The sequence below is a fragment of the Sardina pilchardus genome, chromosome 5, assembly GCF_963854185.1.
Source record: "Sardina pilchardus chromosome 5, fSarPil1.1, whole genome shotgun sequence".
Lineage (NCBI taxonomy): Eukaryota > Metazoa > Chordata > Actinopteri > Clupeiformes > Clupeidae > Sardina > Sardina pilchardus.
Window position 1 is genome coordinate 2,529,179 of NC_084998.1, and position 24,660 is coordinate 2,553,838.

Genomic DNA, 24,660 nt, shown 5'->3' on the forward strand with positions numbered 1-24,660 from the left:
ACTTAATTAGCTGATTCTAATTAGCAAAACATTTAAGCCAGGTGGAGCAGCTCATTAGTGAAATCACCTGTACTGTTTTTACTTTGTACTTTTACTTCTGACACCTCTGGTAATTACCATTAGAATTAACTTAGCTTGGCTGTTAGCCTGGTCGGGAGCAGGCTAGCTTCCAAGTATAAATTCCCATGGTAACTTATATGTGATCTCTTCTGTGAAACCAAGTCAAGGCTATGTTCATCCAGGATAACCCAGTAAGCCTGTCTAAATCCCCTATCTTGGTTTTGTGAAATACCCCCCAGGGCTGTTTGACACAGATCTTTCACAGGAGGAATTAACTGTAGAATTAGGCAGGAGTGTTTATGAGGCTAGTCCAGGACCTCATGCCTTTCTCATTGTTCTCTCTCTAAGTTCAAGATTTACAGAACAGGAAGTAAAGGTTATTCAGCTGATCAGAGAGCTTTATGGGGAAGGGGCTCTAAAATACACACTCATTCTGTTCACACATGGAGATGAGTTAGAAGGGATGAACTTAGAAGAGCACATTAAAAAGAGCAAAGATCTCAGTAATCTGGTCCAGCAGTGTGGACAGAGATATCACGTCTTTAATAACAAAGACATGGGAAACAGAGATCAGGTCACTGAACTGCTGGAGAAGATTAATAGAATGGTGGAGGAGAATGAAGGACGTTTCTACACTAATTACATGTTGAGGGATGCAGAAAGGCTTAGAAGAGAGGAAGAGAGTAGAGCTGAGAAACCTAATGGATTCTTGGAATTTCTTAAAATATATGGGGACAAGTTGCTTTTAGCAACTCTTCTTGTAGGCGTGATAAGTGGAAAGTCAGGAGCTGCAATAGCAGGGGCAGGAGCATGTGCAGGTGGAGGAACTGTAGCAGCAGCAGGGGCAGGAGCTACAGGGGCAGGTGGAGGAGCTGCAGTGGCAGGGGCAGTTTCATGTACAATACTTTAGGCATGGGCTGGTGCAGAGGACAAGGAGTGCTTGCTGGTGGCTGATGTAGATACTGTACATGAAGCAGTGGGTGAACAATGTGGGTGTAGTTTTGTAGCAAAAAGGGTGAGAAAATTGACTAAGCCCACCTCCCAAATTAAATTTGTCACATTTTGCATTAAGGTGCATTTAATCAGTTTATGCCTATTAAAGAGACCCTATGCAACTTTTTCATAGTCATAAAATCACTCAGAAATCGTTGTTTTGCTTGACTGACCAGTTTCATCGAAAACAGTAACATTTCCTCCCGCCCCCAGTGTCCCTATCCGCTATTGCAACCTTGCAGTTTCTGCAGGAGACGTATCGTCTTCTGTTTACATCTGGAAGTCTGAGACGCGTAAAGAACAAGAAGAACCACGCTTGCAATTTATATATTTATATATAGCCTATATATGTATAAATATACGCGCTAAAGCTGTCGGGGAAGCTCTGCAGAGAAATATGCAAGCATAAAACGAGCGAAAACGAAACCGAAACCAGAGATGAAATCGCCAATCCTGCATAGTTCCTCTTTAAAGGTATACTATGCAGGATTGGCGATTTCATCGCCGGTTTCGCTTTCACTTTTAATTTTTTGCTCGTTTTATGCTTGCATATTTCTCTGCAGAGCTTCCCCTACAGCTTTAGCGTGTATATTTGATAAAACTCCTCAATCGGTCAGTCTGCCGTGCCTTTTCATGAGACTTTACATGACACTTCCTGGAGTAGAGCATGGGTGCGTGCCCGGTGTCTCCTGAAGTTGCAAGTGTGGTTTTACCGCTACAGACCACTAGAGCGGCCAAAAAAAACACCGTTCGACCGGTAATGACTCATTTAATCATATATAACAGTATGGAACGAATTGATTAACTGAAAAACGTTGCATAGTATACCTTTAATACACTGTATTGAGTGTCAAACCATTAGAGCCCACTGTGCAAATCAAGCTAGCTAATAGGCTAACAGAAAAAAAAAATATGGCAATATAGGTATGGTAAAGGGTATGTGATGATGTGGGGCTATTTTAATTCCAAAGGCCAAGGGGACTTGAAATAACTGGCCTTTAAAAATGAAAATCTGCCTGCCTCTATGGGAATTGAACATAGGGGTGTACTCAAGGAAGAACATTATTCATTCACAAGAGAAGAAAATTGGTGTCCTTAAAGATTGGATTTTCCTCATTTATTTAGTTAAGGCATTAGGATCACGTTCCAAAAGATGATTTCTTATTCCTCTTTTTAGCCAACTTAAGCATGGGCACTGTACATCATTGCATGTGGTTTGATTTTATTATGCTTTTAAAATCAATGCTTATGTTTATGGAGATTACGTTAGATATAATCAATTTGTGTATAGCACCAACATATGATCAATCAAGAAAATACATTTACAGCATGTCACAGAAAATCAACATACAGACTTGTCTGTGACAGGGTCTGGTATATTAGGAGTTAAATGCATCTACAATTTGAGTTTATTCCGTATCTGTAAGGATGTCAACACATATCACCAATATTTCAATATGTGTAATGTTATTTTTGCACTCTATTGTGATTATTGGCTGTTCTTTAAGTCTTTTTAGAGTCTTTTGATTCCTCTATCTAAGAGATATTTTGACTCAATGGTCCTCTCTCCTATTCATCCACATTTCTGGTTACAGGGTCATGAGCTCATAATGCATTCAGCTGATCTTTCAATTCTTCTTGTTTATTTGACAACTTGACAAATAAATTACAAAATATTAATGAACAAGACAACTTGTCTATTGCTAGCATGTCTTTTTTAAGATGCTGGGAAGACCATACAGTAGTGTGAAACTACACCAGCTGGTTACACATTCATGAAGATGCATCATGATAACCAGTTTACACTATGTTGCTTTACAGACACACACACACACACACACACACACACACACACACACACACACACACACACACACACACACACACACACACACACACACACACACACACACACACACACATGCCTTAATATCTTCCACCTCATTGACATACAGTATGTCTTTGTTTTCTGTTACATGTAAGAGTGGCATAGGCAATAGGACTGGTCGCCGTTGTGTGCCCTTTCCTCTGTAAACTTGCACAGGCAAACTTGCCCATCACTGAATAGAATAGAAGAATAGAATAGAATTTATCCTTTTTTGATTCCGTGAGGGAAATTCCGTTTCTGCATTTAACCCAATTTAACCGAATTGGTAAACACACACAGCATACAGTGAACACAGTGAGGTGAATCACACACTAACCCAGAGCAGTGAGCTGCCTGCCAAACCAGCAGCGCTCGGGGAGCAGTGAGGGGTTGGTGCCTTGCTCAAGGGCACTTCAGCCGTGGACTGGTCGGGGACCTAATAAATGATGAATCATATCTAATTGTTTCCAGTTTGCCCACACCCCACACACTCCCTACATTAACATGTGCTACACAATTCCCATCTCTGAGACCAGTTGGAGCAGTTTCATTTCACTGTTGTTGATATTTCAAGTTTCGGCAATCACAAAAATCTTGTTTGGGCTGTTTTTAATTATTGGGCTAGGCCCGAGTTTCAAAAGGACCATTTCAATACCCAGCCTAGGTTTTGTAAAAGACTTGTAAAAGCTGAAGCGGCCGCACCTTAAGTGCAAGGCGCTATTGTTTTTACTCAGATTATTTACCTCCGCCAATAATATTACGCCAGTAGCACAAAAATGGCATGCGCAGAAAATCTTGTATAAGGTGAGGTCCATGCATAAGCCCCTTTACTATCATGTTAAATAACATTTATGATGTGTCAATGTTTTCAGCAACCAACACATTTCCTGTCCTGCCAACGAGAAATATCTAGAGGGGATCTACAGATGCCCGTGCTGCAAATTTTCCACAGGTCATGAATATAAATTCAAGGGCCATATCAATAACCACATGCAACATGCTGTACATCATGGAGGTAGGATTTTAAACACTTTAACATGTTTAAAACAGTATATTCTGTAGAGTAGAGTTGTTGATGTGTGGTTATGTTTCTGTTTCACAGACTACTACATCTGTAAGTGGAACCGACCGTGTAGGTCAACATGCCCAGCCGTTTTGTCCATTAAGGAAGAAGACAGACAGCAGGTGTCGCGCAGGAAACTAAATGGGGACGATGAGGCAAAAGACTGCTTTATGTTTATGTTTGAGCTTCAAGAAGACCATAACCTATAATGTTTTCTTTGACCACTGTGAGGCTTCAGGGATTACCATCTACGCCGCCTGGTTCTGCAAATCCTGTCACCTGGACACTGGTTCTCCTGACACTGGAGAGGCACACTGAACCTGTCTGCTCATGACCTGAAAGTGTTGTCAAGGACTGCCAGGACTGCATCCAAGATCATTGGGGCTGACCTCCCTCAGCTTCAAACGATGTACTCCACACGCTGTCAGAGGAGGGCTACGTCCATCATCAAAGATGTCAGCCATCCAGCTCATTCCCTCTGGCAAGCGCTACCAGAGCATCACCACTCACACCACACGAATCAAAGATAATTTCTTTCCGCAAGCTGTCAGAATATTGAATGGTCATGTCCCATACCCATGAGGCTTATTTATACTTTATGCTGGTTGTGTTTGTGAATGACTGTATGATGTGTACATATATGAATAGTTTGGCTATATGTGCCCCCCCACACACACTACCTACTGTTTATTTACCCCTCCTTATTGCAACGGTGGCACAAGAATTTCACTACAATGCAGTAAGTATATGTGACAATAAAAAAAACTTGAACTTGAACTTGGAAGTTGTGCACCCTGGCCCACACCCCCACCCTCTTTATTAAGATAATTTGATTGTATATTTGTATTTATATAGCCTTATATATGGCCATGTGTACAGTATGTACTTATATTGTTCCTCCTTGTCTTCCTTATCAAACCTCACCCTTTCCCTTACCTTAGCCACAAGATGGACTCACTAAAGGGAGGCACCCTGGCCCACCACCCTACCCTTTCCTGCTGCATATTATTATTGTTGTTGTTTGTGTTGTTGTTCCATATGCTCCCTTTAGCTAGAGGACAGGCTCACTAAAGTGGTGTACCTGGCCCACACCTCACACTTGCCTGTGTATGATACGAAGTCAATAGTCCTACAGACTTTGACACACACACACACATATATATATATATATATATATATAAACGCCTTGACATGGTAGTGATTTTTACCGCTTAAAATGAATTTAAGATGCATTAAATTGTGCAGGAGTACTAGACTGGGTAAATCCAGCTCGATGCCGGCGCTTTGATTTCGCCCTGCAGCTCTTCTATCCTCTTTCCATTACAAATCTGCAGGGACCATATCATAAATTCAGAGGTGTCAGAAGTAAAAGTACAAAGTAAAAACAGTACAGGTGATTTCACTAATGAGCTGCTACACCTGGCTTAAATGTTTTGCTAATTAGAATCAGGTAATTGAGTGAATGGTTGGAACAAAAATGTGAGCTGGACTTTTACCCTACAACTAGTCCTAGCTACAGCAGTTAGGGATTGTGGGTAAATTTTACTGTCTTGTTAATGTTAATAATGTTTTTTTGTGTGTCTCTGCACTCTTTATTGTGGCTTTTTTTTTTGGATGTGTATGACATAGAACAACTGATGAGTATGAGGGATTTTCAGAGTATTGTCAGGATAACCATTGATGAGAAGACCATTGTTAAAATATATGGACATTTTAGAAGGTAGACACAGTTCCTTGAAGGAGCAATGTGAAATTGAACTCTTTCTCAATTTACATTCATTTGCTCCCTTTGGGGTGTCACAAAGTTGTGCACTCAGAGCTTGCTTACAATGGCCGGGTTTCCCAGATTCGTTAAGAAGCTCTTAAGTGCCAAGAACTTCTTAGAAGCGTTCTAAGAAAGCTCCTAAGAAGGTCATAGCACTTAAGAGCTTCTTAATGAATCTGGGAAACCCGGCCATTATCTGCAGGAGAATTTGGGCCCTATGCCCGACAGTAATTCTGGTCCTCCCAATAATACATAGTTTATATCAGGGAAGGGGCTCTCTTCCTTGCAATTGGATGGAATTGACTTCAGTTTTCTCCACAACGATATCATTGCACAACATAATTCTTAACTTTTCGTAGACTGCTCACTCTGCTATCAGTATTCAAATGTTGAGGCAATTGATCTACCAGTTTAACATGGTTTTAAACTCCAACTTCCAACTCTAGTTTAAAACCATGTTAACCCCCAAACTAGTGAAAGTGCAATTGCCCTGTTCAGTCCGAAAGTGCTGATTGAGTTGGCAATAGCATTGAAAACATACATCCTTAGCACAGGGTTAAGATGTTGTAGATAGTCATCTACTTGATGGTTTATGGCACAAATAAACATTTTCATGACAACATGACAACAACAGTATAGCCTTTAGTGTAACTGTCACTTAGTTGCATTTTATTTCAAGTTTAAATTTCAGTAGCCTAGGGTTATATTCAGAGGTGTCAGAAGTAAAAGTACAAAGTAAAAACAGTACAGGTGATTTCACTAATGAGCTGCTCCACCTGGCTTAAATGTTTTGCTAATTAGAATCAGCTAATTAAGTGAGTGGTTGGAACAAAAATGTGAGCTGGACTTTAGCCCCCCCCCCCCCCACACACACACACACACACACACACACACTCACTCACACACACACACTCAACCTGTCAGCTACAGCAGTTAGGGATTGTGGGTAAATTTTACTGTCTTTTTAATGTTAATAATGCTTTTTTTGTGTGTCTCTGCACTCTTTATTGTGGATTTTTTGGATGTGTATGACATCTATGTTCTATAGAACAACTGATGAGTATAAGGGATTTTCAGAGCATTGTCAGGATAACCATTGATGAGAAGACCATTGTTAAAATATATGGACATTTTAGAGAATACACATAGTTCCCCAAAGGTGCCATGTGAAATTGACTACTTTCTCAATTTACATTCATCTGCTCCCTTTGGGATGTCACAAAGTTGAGCACTCAGTGCTTGCTTACAATGGCTGGGTCTCCCAGATTCGTTAAGAAGCTCTTAAGTGCCAAGAGCTTCTTAGAAGCATTCTAAAGCTCCTAAGAAGTTTATAGCACTTAAGAGTTTCTTAATGAATCTGAGAAATCCAGACATTATCTGCAGAAGCACTTGGGCCCTATGCCCGACAGTTATTCTGGGCCTCCCAATAATATGTACTTTACAGTATGTCAGGGAAGGGGCTTAGGCCCCCTGTCAGTGCTGCATGCTTGCAATTGGATGGATTTCGGTATTGAAATATTGAACCAATTGATCTTCCGTTAGTCAGGAGTTTAACACGGTTTTAAACTCCAACTCTAGTTTAAACCATGTTTACCTCCAAACTAGTGAAAGTGCAATTGCCCTGTTCAGTCTGAAAGTGCTGATTGAGTTGGCAACAAGATCAAATACATAGAATCTTGGCACGGGATTAAGATGTTGTAGATGGTCATCTACTTGATGGTTTATGGCACAAATAAACATTTTCATGACAACATGACAACAACAGTATAGCCTTTAGTGTAACTTTCACTTAGTTGCATTTTATTTCAAGATTAAATTTCAGTGGCCTAGGGTTACATGTAATATCTTAAAGAATAAGTTGACTTGGGCTGTGGCATTATGGGAACAAACTTCAGCTAATTTTTATTGTTGTTTAGACTTGTTTTTGTAAGTAGCACCAACTAAAGTCAGTCAGTCGATTTCTTTTTACTTTGTGTTAACTCATACTACTCAATTGTAAAAGTTTGTAAGACGAAATCACAAAAAAAAGTTTAGATAACTGTTTGTTTCTCATTTACCACGTCTTTCTGATTTTTTTGAGTTAGGCTATATATTCTGAGGTGTAAAAGTCCAGCTCACATTTTTGTTCCAACCATTTACTTAATTAGCTGATTCTAATTAGCAAAACATTTAAGCCAGGTGGAGCAGCTCATTAGTGAAATCACCTGTACTGTTTTTACTTTCTACTTTTACTTCTGACACCTCTGGTTATATTATATATGTAATATCCTAAAGAATAAGTTGACTTGGGCTGTGGCATTATGGGAACAAACTTCAGCTAATTGTTGTTGTTGTTTAGACTTGTTTTTGTAAGTAGTACCAACTAACTTAAGTCAGTCAGACGATTTCTTTTCACTTTGTGTTAACTCATATTACTCAATTGTAAAAGTTTGTAAGACAAAATCACAAAAAAAAGTTTAGATAACTGTTTGTTTCTCATTTACCACGTCTTTCTGATTTTTTGAGTTAGGCTATATTCAGAGGTGTAAAAGTCCAGCTCACATTTTTGTTCCAACCATTCACTCAATTACCTGATTCTAATTAGCAAAACATTTAAGCCAGGTGTAGCAGCTCATTAGTGAAATCACCTGTACTGTTTTTACTTTGTACTTTTACTTCTGACACCTCTGCATAAATTAGGTGGCACACCTGGATCGTTGGTCTGGTTGGTTGGTTGAAGGACTATCCAAATGCATACAGACTCATTTGAACTATGCCCGCTGATTGTGCAGTAGAAAATACAGAGCAGACTAATGTTCAGTCTTAAAAGATTGAGCTTGGTCTGGTGATAACCAGGCTAAAAAGTGCCTATTTTGAAGTATTATTTAGAAGTACCTCATCCATATCCATGCTATTTTCATACACTTCAGTCCTAGCAGACTGTGGGGGACCTACTGTAACACTTTGGGGGATGTTGGCCACAGGAGCCATTATCTCACTCACTCACTCACTCACTCACTCACTCACTCACTCACTCACTCACTCTCTCGCTCTCTCTCTCACACACACACACACACACACTTCCACTCAGACATGTACTAAAATTAATCATGCATAACAATGTATTATTCATATTTTATCTGACTTTCACAATGTTCTCGACATATTTTTAAGGAAAATGTGATTGTAATGCTGAAGGTGAAGATCTCGAAGATGCTTTCCATACTGTTGCAACACGAAAGTCATAAATATCACATACTGTACATCAGAGGTGTCAGAAGTAAAAGTACAAAGTAAAAACAGTACAGGTGATTTCACTAATGAGCTGCTCCACCTGGCTTAAATGTTTTGCTAATTAGAATCAGCTAATTAAGTAAATGGTTGGAACAAAAATGTGAGCTGGACTTTTACACCTCTGAATATAGCCTAACTCAAAAAATCTGAAAGATGTGGTAAATGAGAAACAAACAGTTATCTAAACTTTTTTTGTGATTTTGTCTTACAAACTTTTACAATTGAGTAATATGAGTTAACACAAAGTGAAAAGAAATCGTCTGACTGACTTAAGTTGGTACTACTTACAAAAACAACAAACAAGTCTAAACAACAATAACAATTAGCTGAAGTTTGTTCCCATAATGCCACAGCCCAAGTCAACTTATTCTTTAGGATATTACAACCCTAGGCTACTGAAATTTAAACTTGAAATAAAATGCAACTAAGTGACAGTTACACTAAAGGCTATACTGTTGTTGTCATGTTGTCATGAAATTGTTTATTTGTGCCATAAACCATCAAGTAGATGACTATCTACAACATCTTAACCCTGTGCTAAGGACAAATATCTTCGATGCTGTTGCCAACTCAATCAGCACTTTCGGACTGAACAGGGCAATTGCACTTTCACTAGTTTGGAGGTCAACATGGTTTTAAACTAGAGTTGGGAGTTGGAGTTTAAAACCATGTTAAACTCCTGACTAATGGTAGATCAATTGCCTCAACATTTGAATACTGATAGCAGAGTGAGCAGTCTACGAAAAGTTAAGAATTATGTTGTGCAATGATATCGTTGTGGAGAAAACTGAAATCTGCAAGGAAGAGAGCCCCTTCCCTGATATAAACTATGTATTATTGGGAGGCCCAGAATTACTGTCGGGCATAGGGCCCAAATTCTCCTGCAGATAATGGCCGGGTTTCCCAGATTCATAAGCTCTTAAGTGCTATGACCTTCTTAGGAGCTTTCTTATAACGCTTCTGAGAAGTTCTTGGCACTTAAGAGCTTCTTAACGAATCTGGGAAACCCGGCCATTGTAAGCAAGCTCTGAGTGCACAACTTTGTGACACCCCAAAGGGAGCAGATGAATGTAAATTGAGAAAGAAATCAATTTCACATTGCTCCTTCGAAGAACTGTGTCTACTCTCTAAAATGTCCATATATTTTAACAATGGTCTTCTCATCAATGGTTATCCTGACAATACTCTGAAAATCCCTCATACTCATCAGTTGTTCTATGTCATACACATCCAAAAAAAAAGCCACAATAAAGAGTGCAGAGACACACAAAAAAACAATATTAACATTAACAAGACAGTAAAATGTACCCACAATCCCTAACTGCTGTAGCTAGGACTAGTAGTTGAGTGTGTGTGTGTGTGTGTGTGTGGGGTGTGGGGTGTGGGGTGTGTGGGTGGGGTGGGGGGGGGGGGGGTGGGGGGGGGGGGGGGTAAAAGTCCAGCTCACATTTTTGTTCCAACCATTTACTTAATTAGCTGATTCTAATTAGCAAAACATTTAAGCCAGGTGGAGCAGCTCATTAGTGAAATCACCTGTACTGTTTTTACTTTGTACTTTTACTTCTGACACCTCTGCTGTACATACAGTACGTACAGTATGTGGTAATGTGAAGTACACTGATATTTGCCCTGAATGGACCAAGTTCATTGCTTCTTGTAGCACCATTCTTCTGTTCCGTCTTGCATTTAGATCTTGCTTTTGCACCCTCTCAGTTTTATTATAGTATCCCCACATGCTGCACCCTTCCCACCGTGCCTCCATATAGACCTCTGAAGTTCGCCTACAAAAAAGCTACCATCTTTGCCCAAATAAGGAGATCCGGTATCTTGCGATTTTTTCTATGGGAAAATAACATGGGGAGTTTTAATTATCGCACCTGTTAAACTCTCGCGGGGATGATGACATTGGAAATGCAGACGTTTTTCGCTATGCAGTTTTGTCCACTGCCGTCTGGTGGATACTGTGATCTTCGGTAGGTGAAGACGGCACACTTTGATCTTTGCTACCCCAGAGCTAACTTACAATGCAACTTGCCATAGGCAGTTAGCTTCAATCAACTCCCGGATCTCCTTATATGGGCAAAGATGGCAGCTTTGGATCCTTTTTGTAGGCGAACTTCAGAGGTCTATACCCTATCCTATAATGTCTGAGCCTCAGTCCAGTTATCTTTACCCTCACTACTTCCTGAGTCCTTCTTGCCACCTATAACATGGTTGAATAGCCTGCTAAACAGATGCACTATATAACTTCATAATGTATTCCTCCCACAACTAATGCAGTTGTAGCGGATGACTAATGTGCTAACCTACAGTCCCCCTTCCCTAGTATTGGTACACAGTATTATTAATATGCTTTGAGATGGTGACATCATACTGGGTCAACTCCAGTCCACTAGGGAGCAATGGTGTGTGCCACGTCACCGCACTCACCTGGGTAGGCAGGATAAAGAGAAGGAGTTTGGGATCCTACTTTGAACTCCATTGTCTCCATGCCTAAACACCTGCCTTCTTTGTTCTTTTACTTTTAAGGTAAAGTGACTATTTTCTTATGGGTTTTGAACTGATAAATTGTCTGTGTTAAAATGATCTAATGACTTGAGCTGTCCCACTTTGTGGAACAATATATATATTCAGGTTGTAATGTTTGTTTGAGCAATGTGGATGAATGAATTAAGCACATGGCACTGATACAGTTTACTGTTTGTTTGAGCATTTGTTGAGTAATGAATTAACAAGCACATGGCAGTGGCATGGCAGTTTAATCTTTGATGTATAAGATGGTTATGATTGGGTATGCAGTGATGGTTGTATGTTGAGATGAAATGTGTTCATTTAGTGGTGGTGATTGAGTGAGAGCTCTAGTTTTAATGTGAGAACCTTGTGTAATCTGTGATCTTATGGCTGTGTTAATCTTATGATTATGTTAATGAATGAAAGTCAAGTATTTAGGAAATAATCCTTTTAATGCATCTTTTTTATATTGATCTTTAATAATAAAAAAAAAAAAAGGAACTCCATTGTCTCCATGCCTAAACACCTGCCTTCTTTGTTCTTTTACTTTTAAGTGTAAAAGGGTTTGTGCTGGCCCAAGTTCCCCTAGGCTTGAGGCCGGTAACACAGTCTTCCACCTACCCAATTCATTCCTTCTAATAAAAGGCTTGACTACCTCAACATCATCTTTTCTTACAACTGATATTATCCCTGTCTTTTCCCACGAGTCGAGACTCATAAAAGTCCACATTTGCTGCTCTGCTCATTTAAAATGGGTGAGTGAAATGTAATATGTTCTGTATGGCTAAATGGACATGTCGACTGTTAGGCCTATTTGATTCAGGTGAGATTAGCCTACTTCTAAAAGAGAGATCCTGTTTACTCCACCAGAGGGCGCACACCTTGACACATCTCAAATTAAAAGTGAAAGAAAATGATCCTGTATATACACCATACCCATGCAATGCGGCTACATTTGTGAAATAGCGTGATCTAAGACGCCTCGGGAGCAGCCTGGTCATCTATGATACTCAGGGTAAGTGTTTTGAAAATTATTTAGGCCTGCATTTAAAAATATTGTGTGTGCTGATAACTTAGTATTGTTTTTGGAGAGATGTAAAGACATGACATGTCTAAGACATAACATGCCCAGGTGAAATTTGGTGATCACTGATTGTTGTTTTGGGGTATTAAGTCACACAAAGGAAAATGTTAATGTGCGATAAAATTAATAAACACTGGGTTTATGTTTTTATGTTTTAAATGGTGTATGAACACTTTATGACCACATGTCTATAAGTAATTTGGTATATTTTGGGATAGGTGATTAGGTGCATTAGACAGTCTATTTAACCCTCAGATACAAATAACCTCCATGTTTCTGCTGTTTAAGACATGTTAAAATTAGCATTTATTTAGGACTGGAGTAGCCTGTAGAACTTGCTATGGAATAATACCTTGTTTTTTTTTAAATCCACAGCCAACACCCCATAATGAAGAACAACGATGATACGCTGGGCAAAGGCAGGTTTGCTTATGTGATATTAATTGCATTTCTGCTTTATCAGGTTCTGGTTTTATTAAAAAAAATTGTATTTGGTAAATGATTATATTTCCTTAATTCATAGCCTACATTTCTGAAGGGTCATTAATGACAGTAGCAATCAGGGACCTCATGTACTTGCGTGGAATTCATATTAAATCATTGCATACCCAGACCTGACAACTTTGAAGAATAAATTGAGTAGCACCTCGAGCCAAGAAATTTTTTTTTCAATGTTATATGTCCAATGTGTGCAAACTGAATCCTCTTCGGAAGCTATAATGTCGACAAACTGTTTTAGAGCCCAATAATCCTGACCTTCGAGTCACACTTGTGTTGACAGGGACTAATGTGGATATGTTGTCCATTTTCTTATATGTGGTCTCTATTCAATCAAGTCTGGTCTATTATTACCTCTTTTCAATGCATTTTGCAAAGAAATTCATCTATCCTTCATCTTATGCCAACATATAATTCACCTGAATAAAGGTGAAAAGTACAGTACAGTAGCAGTACAGTCGATCACTAAACTCACAATATAGCCTACGTGTTTTGTTTTCTTTTTTCTAATACAATCAATGTTCAATTATTAATATTAATATACCGTCTGTGATAGTTTAACCCAACTAAGGCGATAGGTGAACAATTTCCGTCTGGAGGCCTATTATTTGTTCTCGCCCATTTATATGCTCCCGAATGAAAACTTTAACCATTGGCGACACATGGGAAATATAATGCAAACTGAAATAACTGGTTAACACATATTATTATACGGCTGCAAACAGAACGCTCCATTGACTTGAATTGGATTTCCCCAAAGTTCTACCGGTCATTATTTTCTGATTGTCTGACCTCTGATAAACATAATGACAGCTGTCAATGGCAACAATATCCCACAAGTGTGACTGATTTGATGCTATACTCCTATGAACCAGTGTTCCCTTCATTTTTTTGAGCAGTGTATAAGTGGAGACCATTTTCAGCGCATTTCATGAAGTCCTTCTAGTTGCAGAATCTGTTGGTGCTTGGCTAGCACAAGTCAACAGTATGTACTAGCCTGCCACTATAACAGTCTTACCCACTCCACATTACACACTTGAGGCAAATAACTTAGAACTTCAGACTTTCAATGTAAACGTCTGTGTTGATAGAATTATGTTAGTTTGTTTAATTTCGTGTTTTGAGTTTGGTAAATGTAACAACCCGTATTTTCCTTTTTCCCCTAGTATATATGCTTTCCTTACTTGATTCAATTGAAAAAATGGAAAAGGATGTGTTTCATTCAGAACTAGACTGTTTTAAGTCATTGTAACATAATATGGTTTGATAAATTGGACAGCCCCGATTTTCCCTTTTTACACATGCGCACACACACACACACACACACACGCACACACGCACACACGCACACACGCACACACGCACCCACCTACAGAATTCTGATCATTGTTATTTATCTGTGGTTTTACTGATTGAATGAATAATGAATGTTGTTTTTTTATTATTATTATTGACTGAGTGATCTGCAGAAGCATTCCAATGCACCTGTACGCTGTACTTAAGCAAATGGTCAAATGAAACTCGGGCCTAGCCCAATAATTAAAAACAGCCCAAACAAGATTACTCTCGTAATCTCAACAACAGAGACATGAAACTGTTCCAACTGGTTTCAGAGAGTCTCACAATGGTTTTACGGTATTTCAGTTATAGGAAAGTTTGCCTGTGCAAGTTCACAGAGCAAAAGGCACCGACAATAGAAACCAGTCCTAGTGCCTCTATGCCAATCCTTAACAGAAAAAAATGACATACTGCATGTCAATGAACCACAATGACATCAACAGATAATGTTGGGTGTGTTTGAATTCCTGTCCTTGTAGCATCCCTATCTACATTCCACAGTGGGGAGAAGTTCACCTTGTTTAAATAACAATTCTATTTCCTTATTAGCTGTGTGTAGAAAGGGCAAAATCCATAACGATCTGATTATGGTCATAACCAAACTGTTCTCGATTCTTTAGTAGCTACTTTTTCCACATAGAATCCATTTCTGCTTGGGGCATTTTTATATCACGCATAGTTGATGAGATAATTTGCATATCGGACATTTAACATAAACATGACCAGAATTTACACTGCACATAACAGGAAAAGAATCTTCATTAACTATCATAAAATGTCACCCAAACACAAGTGGGGCAACCGAAACCCTTTATTTGTGCTGATTAGTCAAAATATGCTAATTCGCTTTCTATACACGTGATATTAAAAAAAAAAGGGTACAGTATTTACTCTTACTAAATACTATTTCTATGCCATTTACTATTACTAAATGCAGTGGACAACTGAAGGGGAGGATCAGTTACAACACAGCATGAACACAATGTTTGAACTTGACATGTGTTGTTCAAGGAATCTTGCAGCTCTACATTATCTGCATTTTTCGTGGTGTCATGCGCAGCGCAACAGGAAAGTAATCGTATCATGTTTTGCGTGTTCTCGGGTTCGGTTCCCATGCGATGAGTTTACATGTTAACACATTAATATTGCCATGTTTAGTTATATTCTTTAATTAAAGGCATGTTCACTATTGATAAAGGGGCATGCATGTGTAGTAACCTGTTCAGTGACAGTATAGGCTATATGCCAGTGGGCTATATATGTTCCAAGCCAGTAGCCTAATTCTAGCTTTTAGGCTATCAAAACCGCTTCATGTAGCCTATTGATTATAGGCTAGCCTCTCTTTTCAGCAGGGACCCTACTGAAAAAAACATCAAGAAACCAGCTTATGCTGGTAGCTGGCTTTAGCTGGTCTTTTGTGGTTTTCACCAGCTATTGCTGACTGCACCTTTAAGATGAATTCTTATAAGACTGTCGGTCACACGTTTAGTGTGCCAGCCAGTGACAACATATGAATGCAGAGAGATAAACTATGATCTACTGCCTACAATTATCAACATTTCTTGTAATAAAACATGACTGCTGATTTAATTAACTTTTTTGTCTCCTCAGAGATGAAAGCACACCCAGCCCCCTCTCCTGGTGTGGTCACTGCTATGCCTGAGATGAGAATTGTGATGCTTGGACAGACTGGTGTGGGGAAGAGTTCAACAGGAAACACCATACTGGGCAAAGAGAAATTTCGTACAGAATTTAGCTTCTCCTCCGTAACACGTCAGTCTATGGCTAAACAGGCAGTTGTTGGTGGGAGGCTTGTGTCTGTGGTTGATACTCCAGGGCTGTTTGACCAAAGTTTTTCACAGGATGAACTAACTATAGAATTAGGCAGGAGTATTCATGAGGCTAGTCCAGGACCTCATGCCTTTCTCATTGTTCTAAATTCAAGATTCACTAAACAGGAATTACAGGTTGTTCAGCTGATCAGAGAGCTTTATGGGGAAAATGCTCTAAAATACACACTCATTCTGTTCACACATGGAGATCAGTTAGAAGGGATGAACTTAGAAGAGCTCATTAATATGAACCAAGTTCTCAGTCATCTGGTCCTCGAGTGTGGACAGAGATATCATGTTTTAAACAACAAAGACATGGGAAACAGACATCAGGTCACTGAACTGCTGGAGAAGATTGACAGAATGGTGGAGAAGAATAGAGGATGTATCTATACTAATGACATGTGGAGGGATGCAGAAAGGCTTAGAAGAGAAAAAAAAGGAGCAGGCAAGAAAGAGAAAAGTGTATTCTCAGCTATAACGTTTTTTTTTAAAACGTATGCTTCCATTTTGACTAATGACGTTACATTTGGAGGAGTGACTTTTGTAATGTTCTACATACGTGGTGTATGTGGTCTTGGACAGGGAGCTAGAGGGATCATTATGAAATAGAGAGAGAGAAAGAGTGAGACCACAAGAGGGACCGAGAGATAGAAGGGAGCATTGAGAAATAGAAAGAGAGATGTAGGGAACATGGAGCAAGTGTGAGTGCAGAAGTGGATGCAGGAATTAGTGGGAGCAGTTTGGTTAGGAAAATGTCTATATACTCCTTTTTGATTTTTCACCATTATAAATCATTATAAATTTCATTTCTGAAGCAGAGGGTGAGATTTCTTTGTTAAGCACTTTGTTTTGTTACATTGAGGGGGTTACCCATATGGGAAAAAAAAAACTGGAAGAAAATTATAAGAATTTACTTCAGTAGTAAATCTGTATTTATCTTTAAGGATGATATGTGCAACATATGGTTTACTCCTGAAAGTGGCCCCTTTTGCATTTTTCTCATACAACTATATTATGAGAAACAAGTAGGCTATATATAAAGTGAACATTGTGTACCACATTTATTGGTAATGTGCAAGATCAACTATATTTTCTTCATATGTTCCGTGTAATGTTATAGCATTTTATATGTAAATCCACACAATTATGTATGTTTTGTTTGAAGTGTACATTTACTATAAAGGGAACCTATGTCTTTCTATGTTTTTTATATGGCAGCCAATGTAAAATTACTGTCAATATAAAATATTGTTTTTCTGTATGACTTATGTACACAATTGCTTAACTTGTAGATCTGTTGATTTACAAAAAACTGTCTGCACTTCAATCAACCTGGATAAAAACAATTTTAAACTTCTATGGCAGACATGATTCACACTATTAATTCCTGCCATGTAGTGGTATATGTCGATATCGATCTGTAACATAGAAAACATAGGCCTAGACCTTTCACAGATGTAAACATTGAGCTTTAAAAATAAATAAATAAATAAAAAAATAGCTTAAGTGACAATAAACATAACTACATGTTGCTGTTTTCCTTGATATTACAATGAGCAAATATACACCAATCTCACTAACTAAAGGGGCTCCAAAGGTATTCTTTTTTTATATTAATAATTTTACATTCCTTACATTAATTTAAATAAGCCTATTTAAAGGTTATTGTGAGCTAGCATAATACCGTATCATATGGCCTTCAATGGTTAATCACTCATAGGCCTACAATAAATTAGCTTTAACAGTCATACATTTGGACTTTTTTTTGCTGATCATATATGAAAACAGATGTTCTTTGTTTTGTGTTACAGGCTATGTTATTCAAGATTTCAACACAATTTTAGCACTGTTACAACCATGACGCTATGTTACAACTGTAGCCTACCACACTTTCTTATGGCTGCGTCTAGGTTGTAACAAAGGTAGGCTAGGCCAGGGTTTCTCAAACTTCTTTGCTCTGGGGCCCTGTGATGTTAGGCCTTGGTGTTCCAAGGCCCTGCATAGGCGTCTGCACACCCTCTGAACACCCGCCCATGCCCCCAACTTCCACCGCCCGCCACCATGCACGCCTTTAGATAGCAGGCTTGTGCACAATTCCGAATTTTAGAATTCAATTCATGAATTGGAATTGGAATCGAATTGGCCCCACCCCACAGGAAGTTGAATTTTAACTTGAATTGGAATGACAGGAAGTGGAATTCAATTCATGGCAATTCAAGACAATTCCACAGTCACATAACAGGAAGAATGTGTTGAATCTGCATTCAGTTTTGGGAAGGTCACTTTGGAAATGTAATTGATTACTGTTTTCAATAAATTGTGTGTTTGTTGCGATCATATCTGACATTTTGTGAAACTTAATTGTTCAACACTACCCTTAAATTATGTATATGAATTTCTTTGAATTTCAATTCTTCTTTAATTCAAATTTGAATTGTAATTCTACATCCTGTTTTTGACCTCAATTCAATTAAATTCAAACCCTAGAATTGAATTGGAATTTAGGAGTCATTCTCAATTCAATTCTGAATTTTGCACAAGCCTGATAGATAGATAATTTATCACTATTATTAGGCTATTATTATTACTAGTAGTAGGCCTACGTATAACATTTCAATCTATTGCCATATCAAGCATCTGCCATATCATAAACATGGGTCTGAAAACTTGTTATGAAAAACACATTATTTTAAAGTGGGGGAAATGGGGAGGTATGAAAAAAGGCAGAAATTTAATGTAATTTCAAAAAGGGATTTTTCGTGATTACCGCTAATTATACAGACACATTCTATATGCCATTGGAATCAGTAGGATCTCCTGTTTATTTTGATATGCAGTTTGCCATAGGGCAGTTCCGAAATCATGAGATATTTCACAGAGAAGAATCTGTATGACGCAGAACTGAGTGTGACATTTTATTTTTGTATGTAATTTTCAACGCTAATTATCTCGCGAACCGTTCGTCGTAGAAACTAGTGGCTAGCGTCATTAGAAAGGTCAGGTTATGCAGTTTCATATGTTATGCCTGTTATTTCTGTGTGAAGATATCTCGTGCCAATATGACCGAGAAGAACGGGTGCGGCAGCGGCCGCATGGTGCGTCTTGAAGGCGGCAGAGAGGGTCGGCCGGCGGCCCGATGGTAATCTTCTCGCGGCCCGGTACCGGTCCGCGGCCCATAGTTTGAGAAACACTGGGCTAGGCTACATGTAACTGTTAAGTAAAATTATTAACAAACTATCAAACATCATTTTAAAACTAGAGAATGTAATTCCAAGGAAATTACAAGTGCATGAAAAAGCAAAAATGTACAGATAAATCATGTAGATATGGTTACTAAGGTGTTGCTAGGGTAGACATGATGGTGTCATAGTTTATGAAAGTTGATAGTGCGAAGATAGACAGTTTAAAATTGAATATGCATAGCTGAAAAGCTGTTGATAAAAAGATAATTTAATGAATGTTGACAGACCGATAGTTTAATTGATGTTGATAGGTAAATCATTTTAAATGGATGGAGATGGGTATAGTTTAACGGATATTTAATGTTTTGCTAATGCTTGCTAACAATTATGTTAATAATGCTAATATGCTAATCAGATTGTTAAGCTAATGTAACCCACCTCTGGTTTGTTACCAGAGACACATACACAACACACATACAGTACACAATACACATGAAAACATTTGTTTCGACTTCCGGCCGTGACACAGAAAGGATGGCAGCATAGTGGAACAGCTCCCGAGTAGTTAAACATTTCCCATGCCTCTAAACTTCGAATTGTTTAAGTGAGTGTTAAATATTGAGTAAGAGCCCAGAGGAAAGAAATTCTTAGATTGAGATCTCTTTTGTTTCTCATTTGTTTCTCCTAGACAATAATGAGATCACAGTGATACAAAAATGAGATTATTGCCTTTGTCTCACGCTTCTCAGGTTTGTCTCGGGAGCCAAAGAGTTATGTTATCTCAGTGTAGACTCCCTTTGATTTATAAATGAGATCTCAATTAGGTCTCAAATAATGCTCAGTTTTGTCCATGTTGTATGTCTCATATTTTACTCAGGCTGAGTCACCAGAGAGCTCTCCTTGTAAACTCAAGAAATTCTCATTTAAGTCTCTTTGGTAAATCTCGTGTTAGGCTCAGTGTAGACTCCCTTTAATCTACTAATGAGATCTCAGCTATGTTTTAAATAATGCTCAGTTTTGTCTCATTTATATGTCTCATTCTTTACTCAGGCTGAGGCGCCAGAGAGGTCTCTTTGTAAACTCAAGCAATTCTCATTTATATCTATTTGGTAAATCTCAGATTTGGCTCAGTCAGTTCCATAAAAGATTCCTCAACACATTTCTTACCAAAAGATTTTTTTACCAGTGTTATTATACACTCTGTACATGTGTGTGTAGCTGTGCTGTGTGTGTCTATATCCACGTGTGTGTGTTCGTGTGTAACTGTGCTGTGTGTGTCTGTCGACATAAGTATGTGTGTGTTTGTGTGCACTTTAAACATGTATTGGCTACACAGTCCTAGATAGGCTAAATTAGCCAGAATAGATTGTCATGTTAATTTAAGGAGAAATTATCAATAACTGAAATCAAACTAAAAAAATAAAATTGTTAGATTAATCCTTTTTTTTTTTTTTTTAAATCATTGTTTTGTCCAGCCCTCTCATGCTCATCCAAACCTATTTGTTTCAAATTAGAAATTAGTCTCTATAAACACAATACCCAAATACAGACAGGCACACAACTGCAAGCCACACACACACACACACAGCACAGCTCAGGGCCAGAGTGGGACACTTCATTTTACTGTGAAATTTCAAGTTTTAGCGGCCCTTGAGGGGCGTGGGTCATTCAAGTACACTACATCACATGCCTACTACTATAAGAGAGATGGGATAGGAGTTTATATAGGAATGGCCTCCCCTGAGCTAATAAAAGATTTTTGACAACTTTGGCAGACTAGGCTATACATTGGGTGGAATGGTAATATTTCATTCATACATTTCAGGAGAAAAAGTATGACTTCAACACACCAATTTCAATTCCAAGGCCATTTTATTTCTGCACATAGCATAGGCCTATACAGTACCCAAGTAAGACACAATAGCTGCTAGGCTACCACTGTAAATGTGCACTTTCTGTCCTGTGTCTGCGGGATTTGAACGCTCCTCTCGTTTCTCTTAACAGGGCTATTTGCTCACTGAAACTGAGTGCTAGATATTCCATATGAGGAGGACCCAATACAATGATTTAATGATATTTTATCTTCGAGGGCTTTTGAGATTTGGGGTTATTATCTTACAGTCAAATTGATTATTATTAGCCTACACATCTCCCTTGCACACATTCATGGTCATGGTCATGGTTGTGGCACTGGAGAAGGGGCCGCTCATTCACTTCCGTAAATTATTGCAAAAATAGACTTAGTTGCATTTTTGTGAGTGCTACTTTGTTAATATTTGGGAAACTGCGAGTTAGGGGCCGAGACCGCACAGCTCAGGCTGCAGAGGTGCTGCGAGGGCGCAGCAAATGAACTTCAGAAACAATATATTTAAGCTCACATATTCATACCGGCCCAAAACGTTAACGGCCCACCGGGAATCCTCCCAAATCTCCTGATTAGCCGGGCCTGGCACAGCTGCAATACACACACACACACACACACACATGCACAAACACATACAGTGCCTATAGAAAGTCATCATACCCTTTTGAAATACTCACTTTGTCTTAAAGCCTGAAATCAAAACCGATTTTTTAAAAATCTTTTTCCACTGATTCCACTGAAATTTAAAGGGTTTTGATTTCAGGCTGTAAGCCAAGAAAAGCAACTATTTCAAAAGGGTATGATTACTTTCTGCACTTAGGCACTGTACATGTAGACAGACACGCACAGCACAGCTACACCCAAACACCAAAGACAAAGACACACACACTCATACGCACATCTACACACACAAACACACACACACACACACACACACACACACACACACAAGCAGACACAGACATTTATACAATAGACATAGAAAGGCACACAGCTACACACCAAACACAGACACAGACACAGACACAGACACACACACACACACACACACACACACACACACACACACACACACACATATATACACATACAGAGCAGAGACATAGACTCACACAAATTCAATACCCAAACAAATACGGAAGGAGGTTCTTTGATTTGTCTACAATGTCAGGTGTTGTATTTGCTGCACACGGCGAACAGTGTAATTAGACTACTACACGTGTAGGCCAATGATTTTGGTGCTTTTGAGTTAATAAATAATATAAGAGTGTCACACAATGGTTAGCAAGGACCTAATGGAAGGTTAGCATGGAAGGTTTTGAATATCCAAACCACACACCTGCAAATATCATGTTTTCTTGTTTGGCTACATTCTGCAAAACTAAGTTTATTAATGAATTAGATCTACATGTCTCTTTATTATTATTTAAGTCTGTTGGAGGTAGTCTTTTTCTAGTTTAACATGTTTGATATTATCGGAAGTCTTTTTAGTCGTGGCTCATGCAAATAGTGATGTGAACATTAAAAATCAATAGTGACCTCTCTCCAACACCAAACAGGAAGGGGCAAAATAGGCGACAGCTGTAGCCTATATGATTATTTGTTATTTAATTTCTTATAAACTATTAGTCGGCTATTCTTGTGACAGAACAGCCCTATAACTATTAGGGATGTCACACATGAAACAGTGCTGCAGAAACGCGATTTGATATGAGTAGGGTATCGCATGAGTTCCTGTTGATATGTAGTGCGCGATGGAAATAATTTGAATGAATCTAGGCCTAGCAGTCTAGTAAATCACTGATTCTTGAGAATTTGCCTAAAACAGGTTTTAATTTTGAAAAAAAAAAGTTAGTTCAAAATCTGAAGGTATGTCATTATAGACCAAGGTCTTAGCTGTTCAGCAATGTACCGGTGCAACCTCCCCTTTTTGTATTTTTTTCATAAAATAGGCATTTTTCCAGTACTTATACAACGCTTTTTTAGGCCTAAATAGAAAAAGTATGTTTTTTTAATCCAACAACCATATTTTTTAAATTAAAACAGACTATTACTTTAATAACTACACCACTGAAGAAGCATATTGTAAGCATATTTATTTAAAACAAATAAAAAATGAATCTGACGGTGTGACACTAATCTGACGGTGTTGACAGTGGTTTCATTACAACATAAAATTCCAAAATGAATACCACTCAAGTCTTGCTTGACAACTTAACTATTTGGTCCAAAAAGCCTCCGTTGAGGACCATTTGGCGGCTTTTTTCACCACCGTTAAGCAGAAAACCTGACGGTGGGTGACATCTGACAGTGGTGACAAAAATCTACTCTTTCACATGATATGCATGCATTGTTCACATTATCCACCTTGTTTGCATCCTATTGCTGGCTACTTCAAACCTCTTCTTAAAAAGTAAACATTTATTTTATAATCTAATCTAATATTTTGTATACAAAAGAGACGGTGTTGACATGTTATGGTTGTGACAGTAGCAGTGTCCAAAAATATGAACAAATTTAAGAGAAAAATACCAAACTAATGGGAGCTTGAGTGATCTTAAGGCATGCAGTACGGCTGAAGGTTTGAAAATGAGGTCCTCAAGAATGTAGTTGACCTTGTAGTTGCCTGATTTTATTGCCTTTTATAAATATCTGACGGTGGTGACGAAAATGTGGGACACATTTTGAGCATCCACGAAATAATAGTAAATATTGCTCAAAACGTACTGTTTGGAGTTTCTAATACATAATACAATGTACTCTTTCATGTGGTAAAGATATCATTAAATTAAATGATTGCTTTTAGTGTTTTTAATCAAGTCAAAATCTCCTATTCGAGGACAACTGATTTTGTAGGGTATGGGCCAGCATATAATCATTAAATTAATACAAAAATAAAATAAACCTTTAAAAGAACCTCACATTTGTGCAAAGGACCCCCTGATTATAGCCTTGATTCTTTTTGTTCATGGAAATGGTATTAATTTCCAACAGAATCAGCACTTTTCTTAGTGAGACATGTTTTAGGCAAATTCTCAAGAATCAGTGAAATGTGACCCACAGTCTTTGCAAAATCCTAATCTGAGACTGGCCTAGTCTTTCAAAAATCTTTTCCAAATCTTTGCCAATGTTTGTCAATGTAAGGTAGGCTTAAGTTGACACTTGTCAGTGTCCATTCTTTTGTTGGTCCAGAGTTTATTTTTACTGCATGAACGGTGTTTATAATGTCGTTCAGAGAGGGTGAAACCGAAGCCAGTCAGGCTCTTGGTTCAGTCCTTCGGGTACCCATCTGACGTCATTACGTCGGCAGACGTCTCTCCCTGGAAG

General features: G+C 38.5%; 1 protein-coding gene across 1 annotated transcript in view; it reads left to right on the forward strand.

Moving 5' to 3' along the window:
* LOC134079729 (uncharacterized) overlaps positions 1 to 20,524 on the forward strand; it is a 58,532-nt gene extending 38,008 nt beyond the window's left edge. Inside the window, exons 6-9 of the mRNA XM_062535807.1 lie at positions 294 to 743; positions 16,064 to 16,195; positions 19,332 to 19,382; positions 20,520 to 20,524. Of these exons, the coding sequence (XP_062391791.1) occupies positions 294 to 743; positions 16,064 to 16,195; positions 19,332 to 19,382; positions 20,520 to 20,524 (638 nt within the window). The remainder of the gene's footprint in view (positions 1 to 293; positions 744 to 16,063; positions 16,196 to 19,331; positions 19,383 to 20,519) is intronic.
* The last annotated feature ends 4,136 nt before the right edge of the window (positions 20,525 to 24,660 follow it).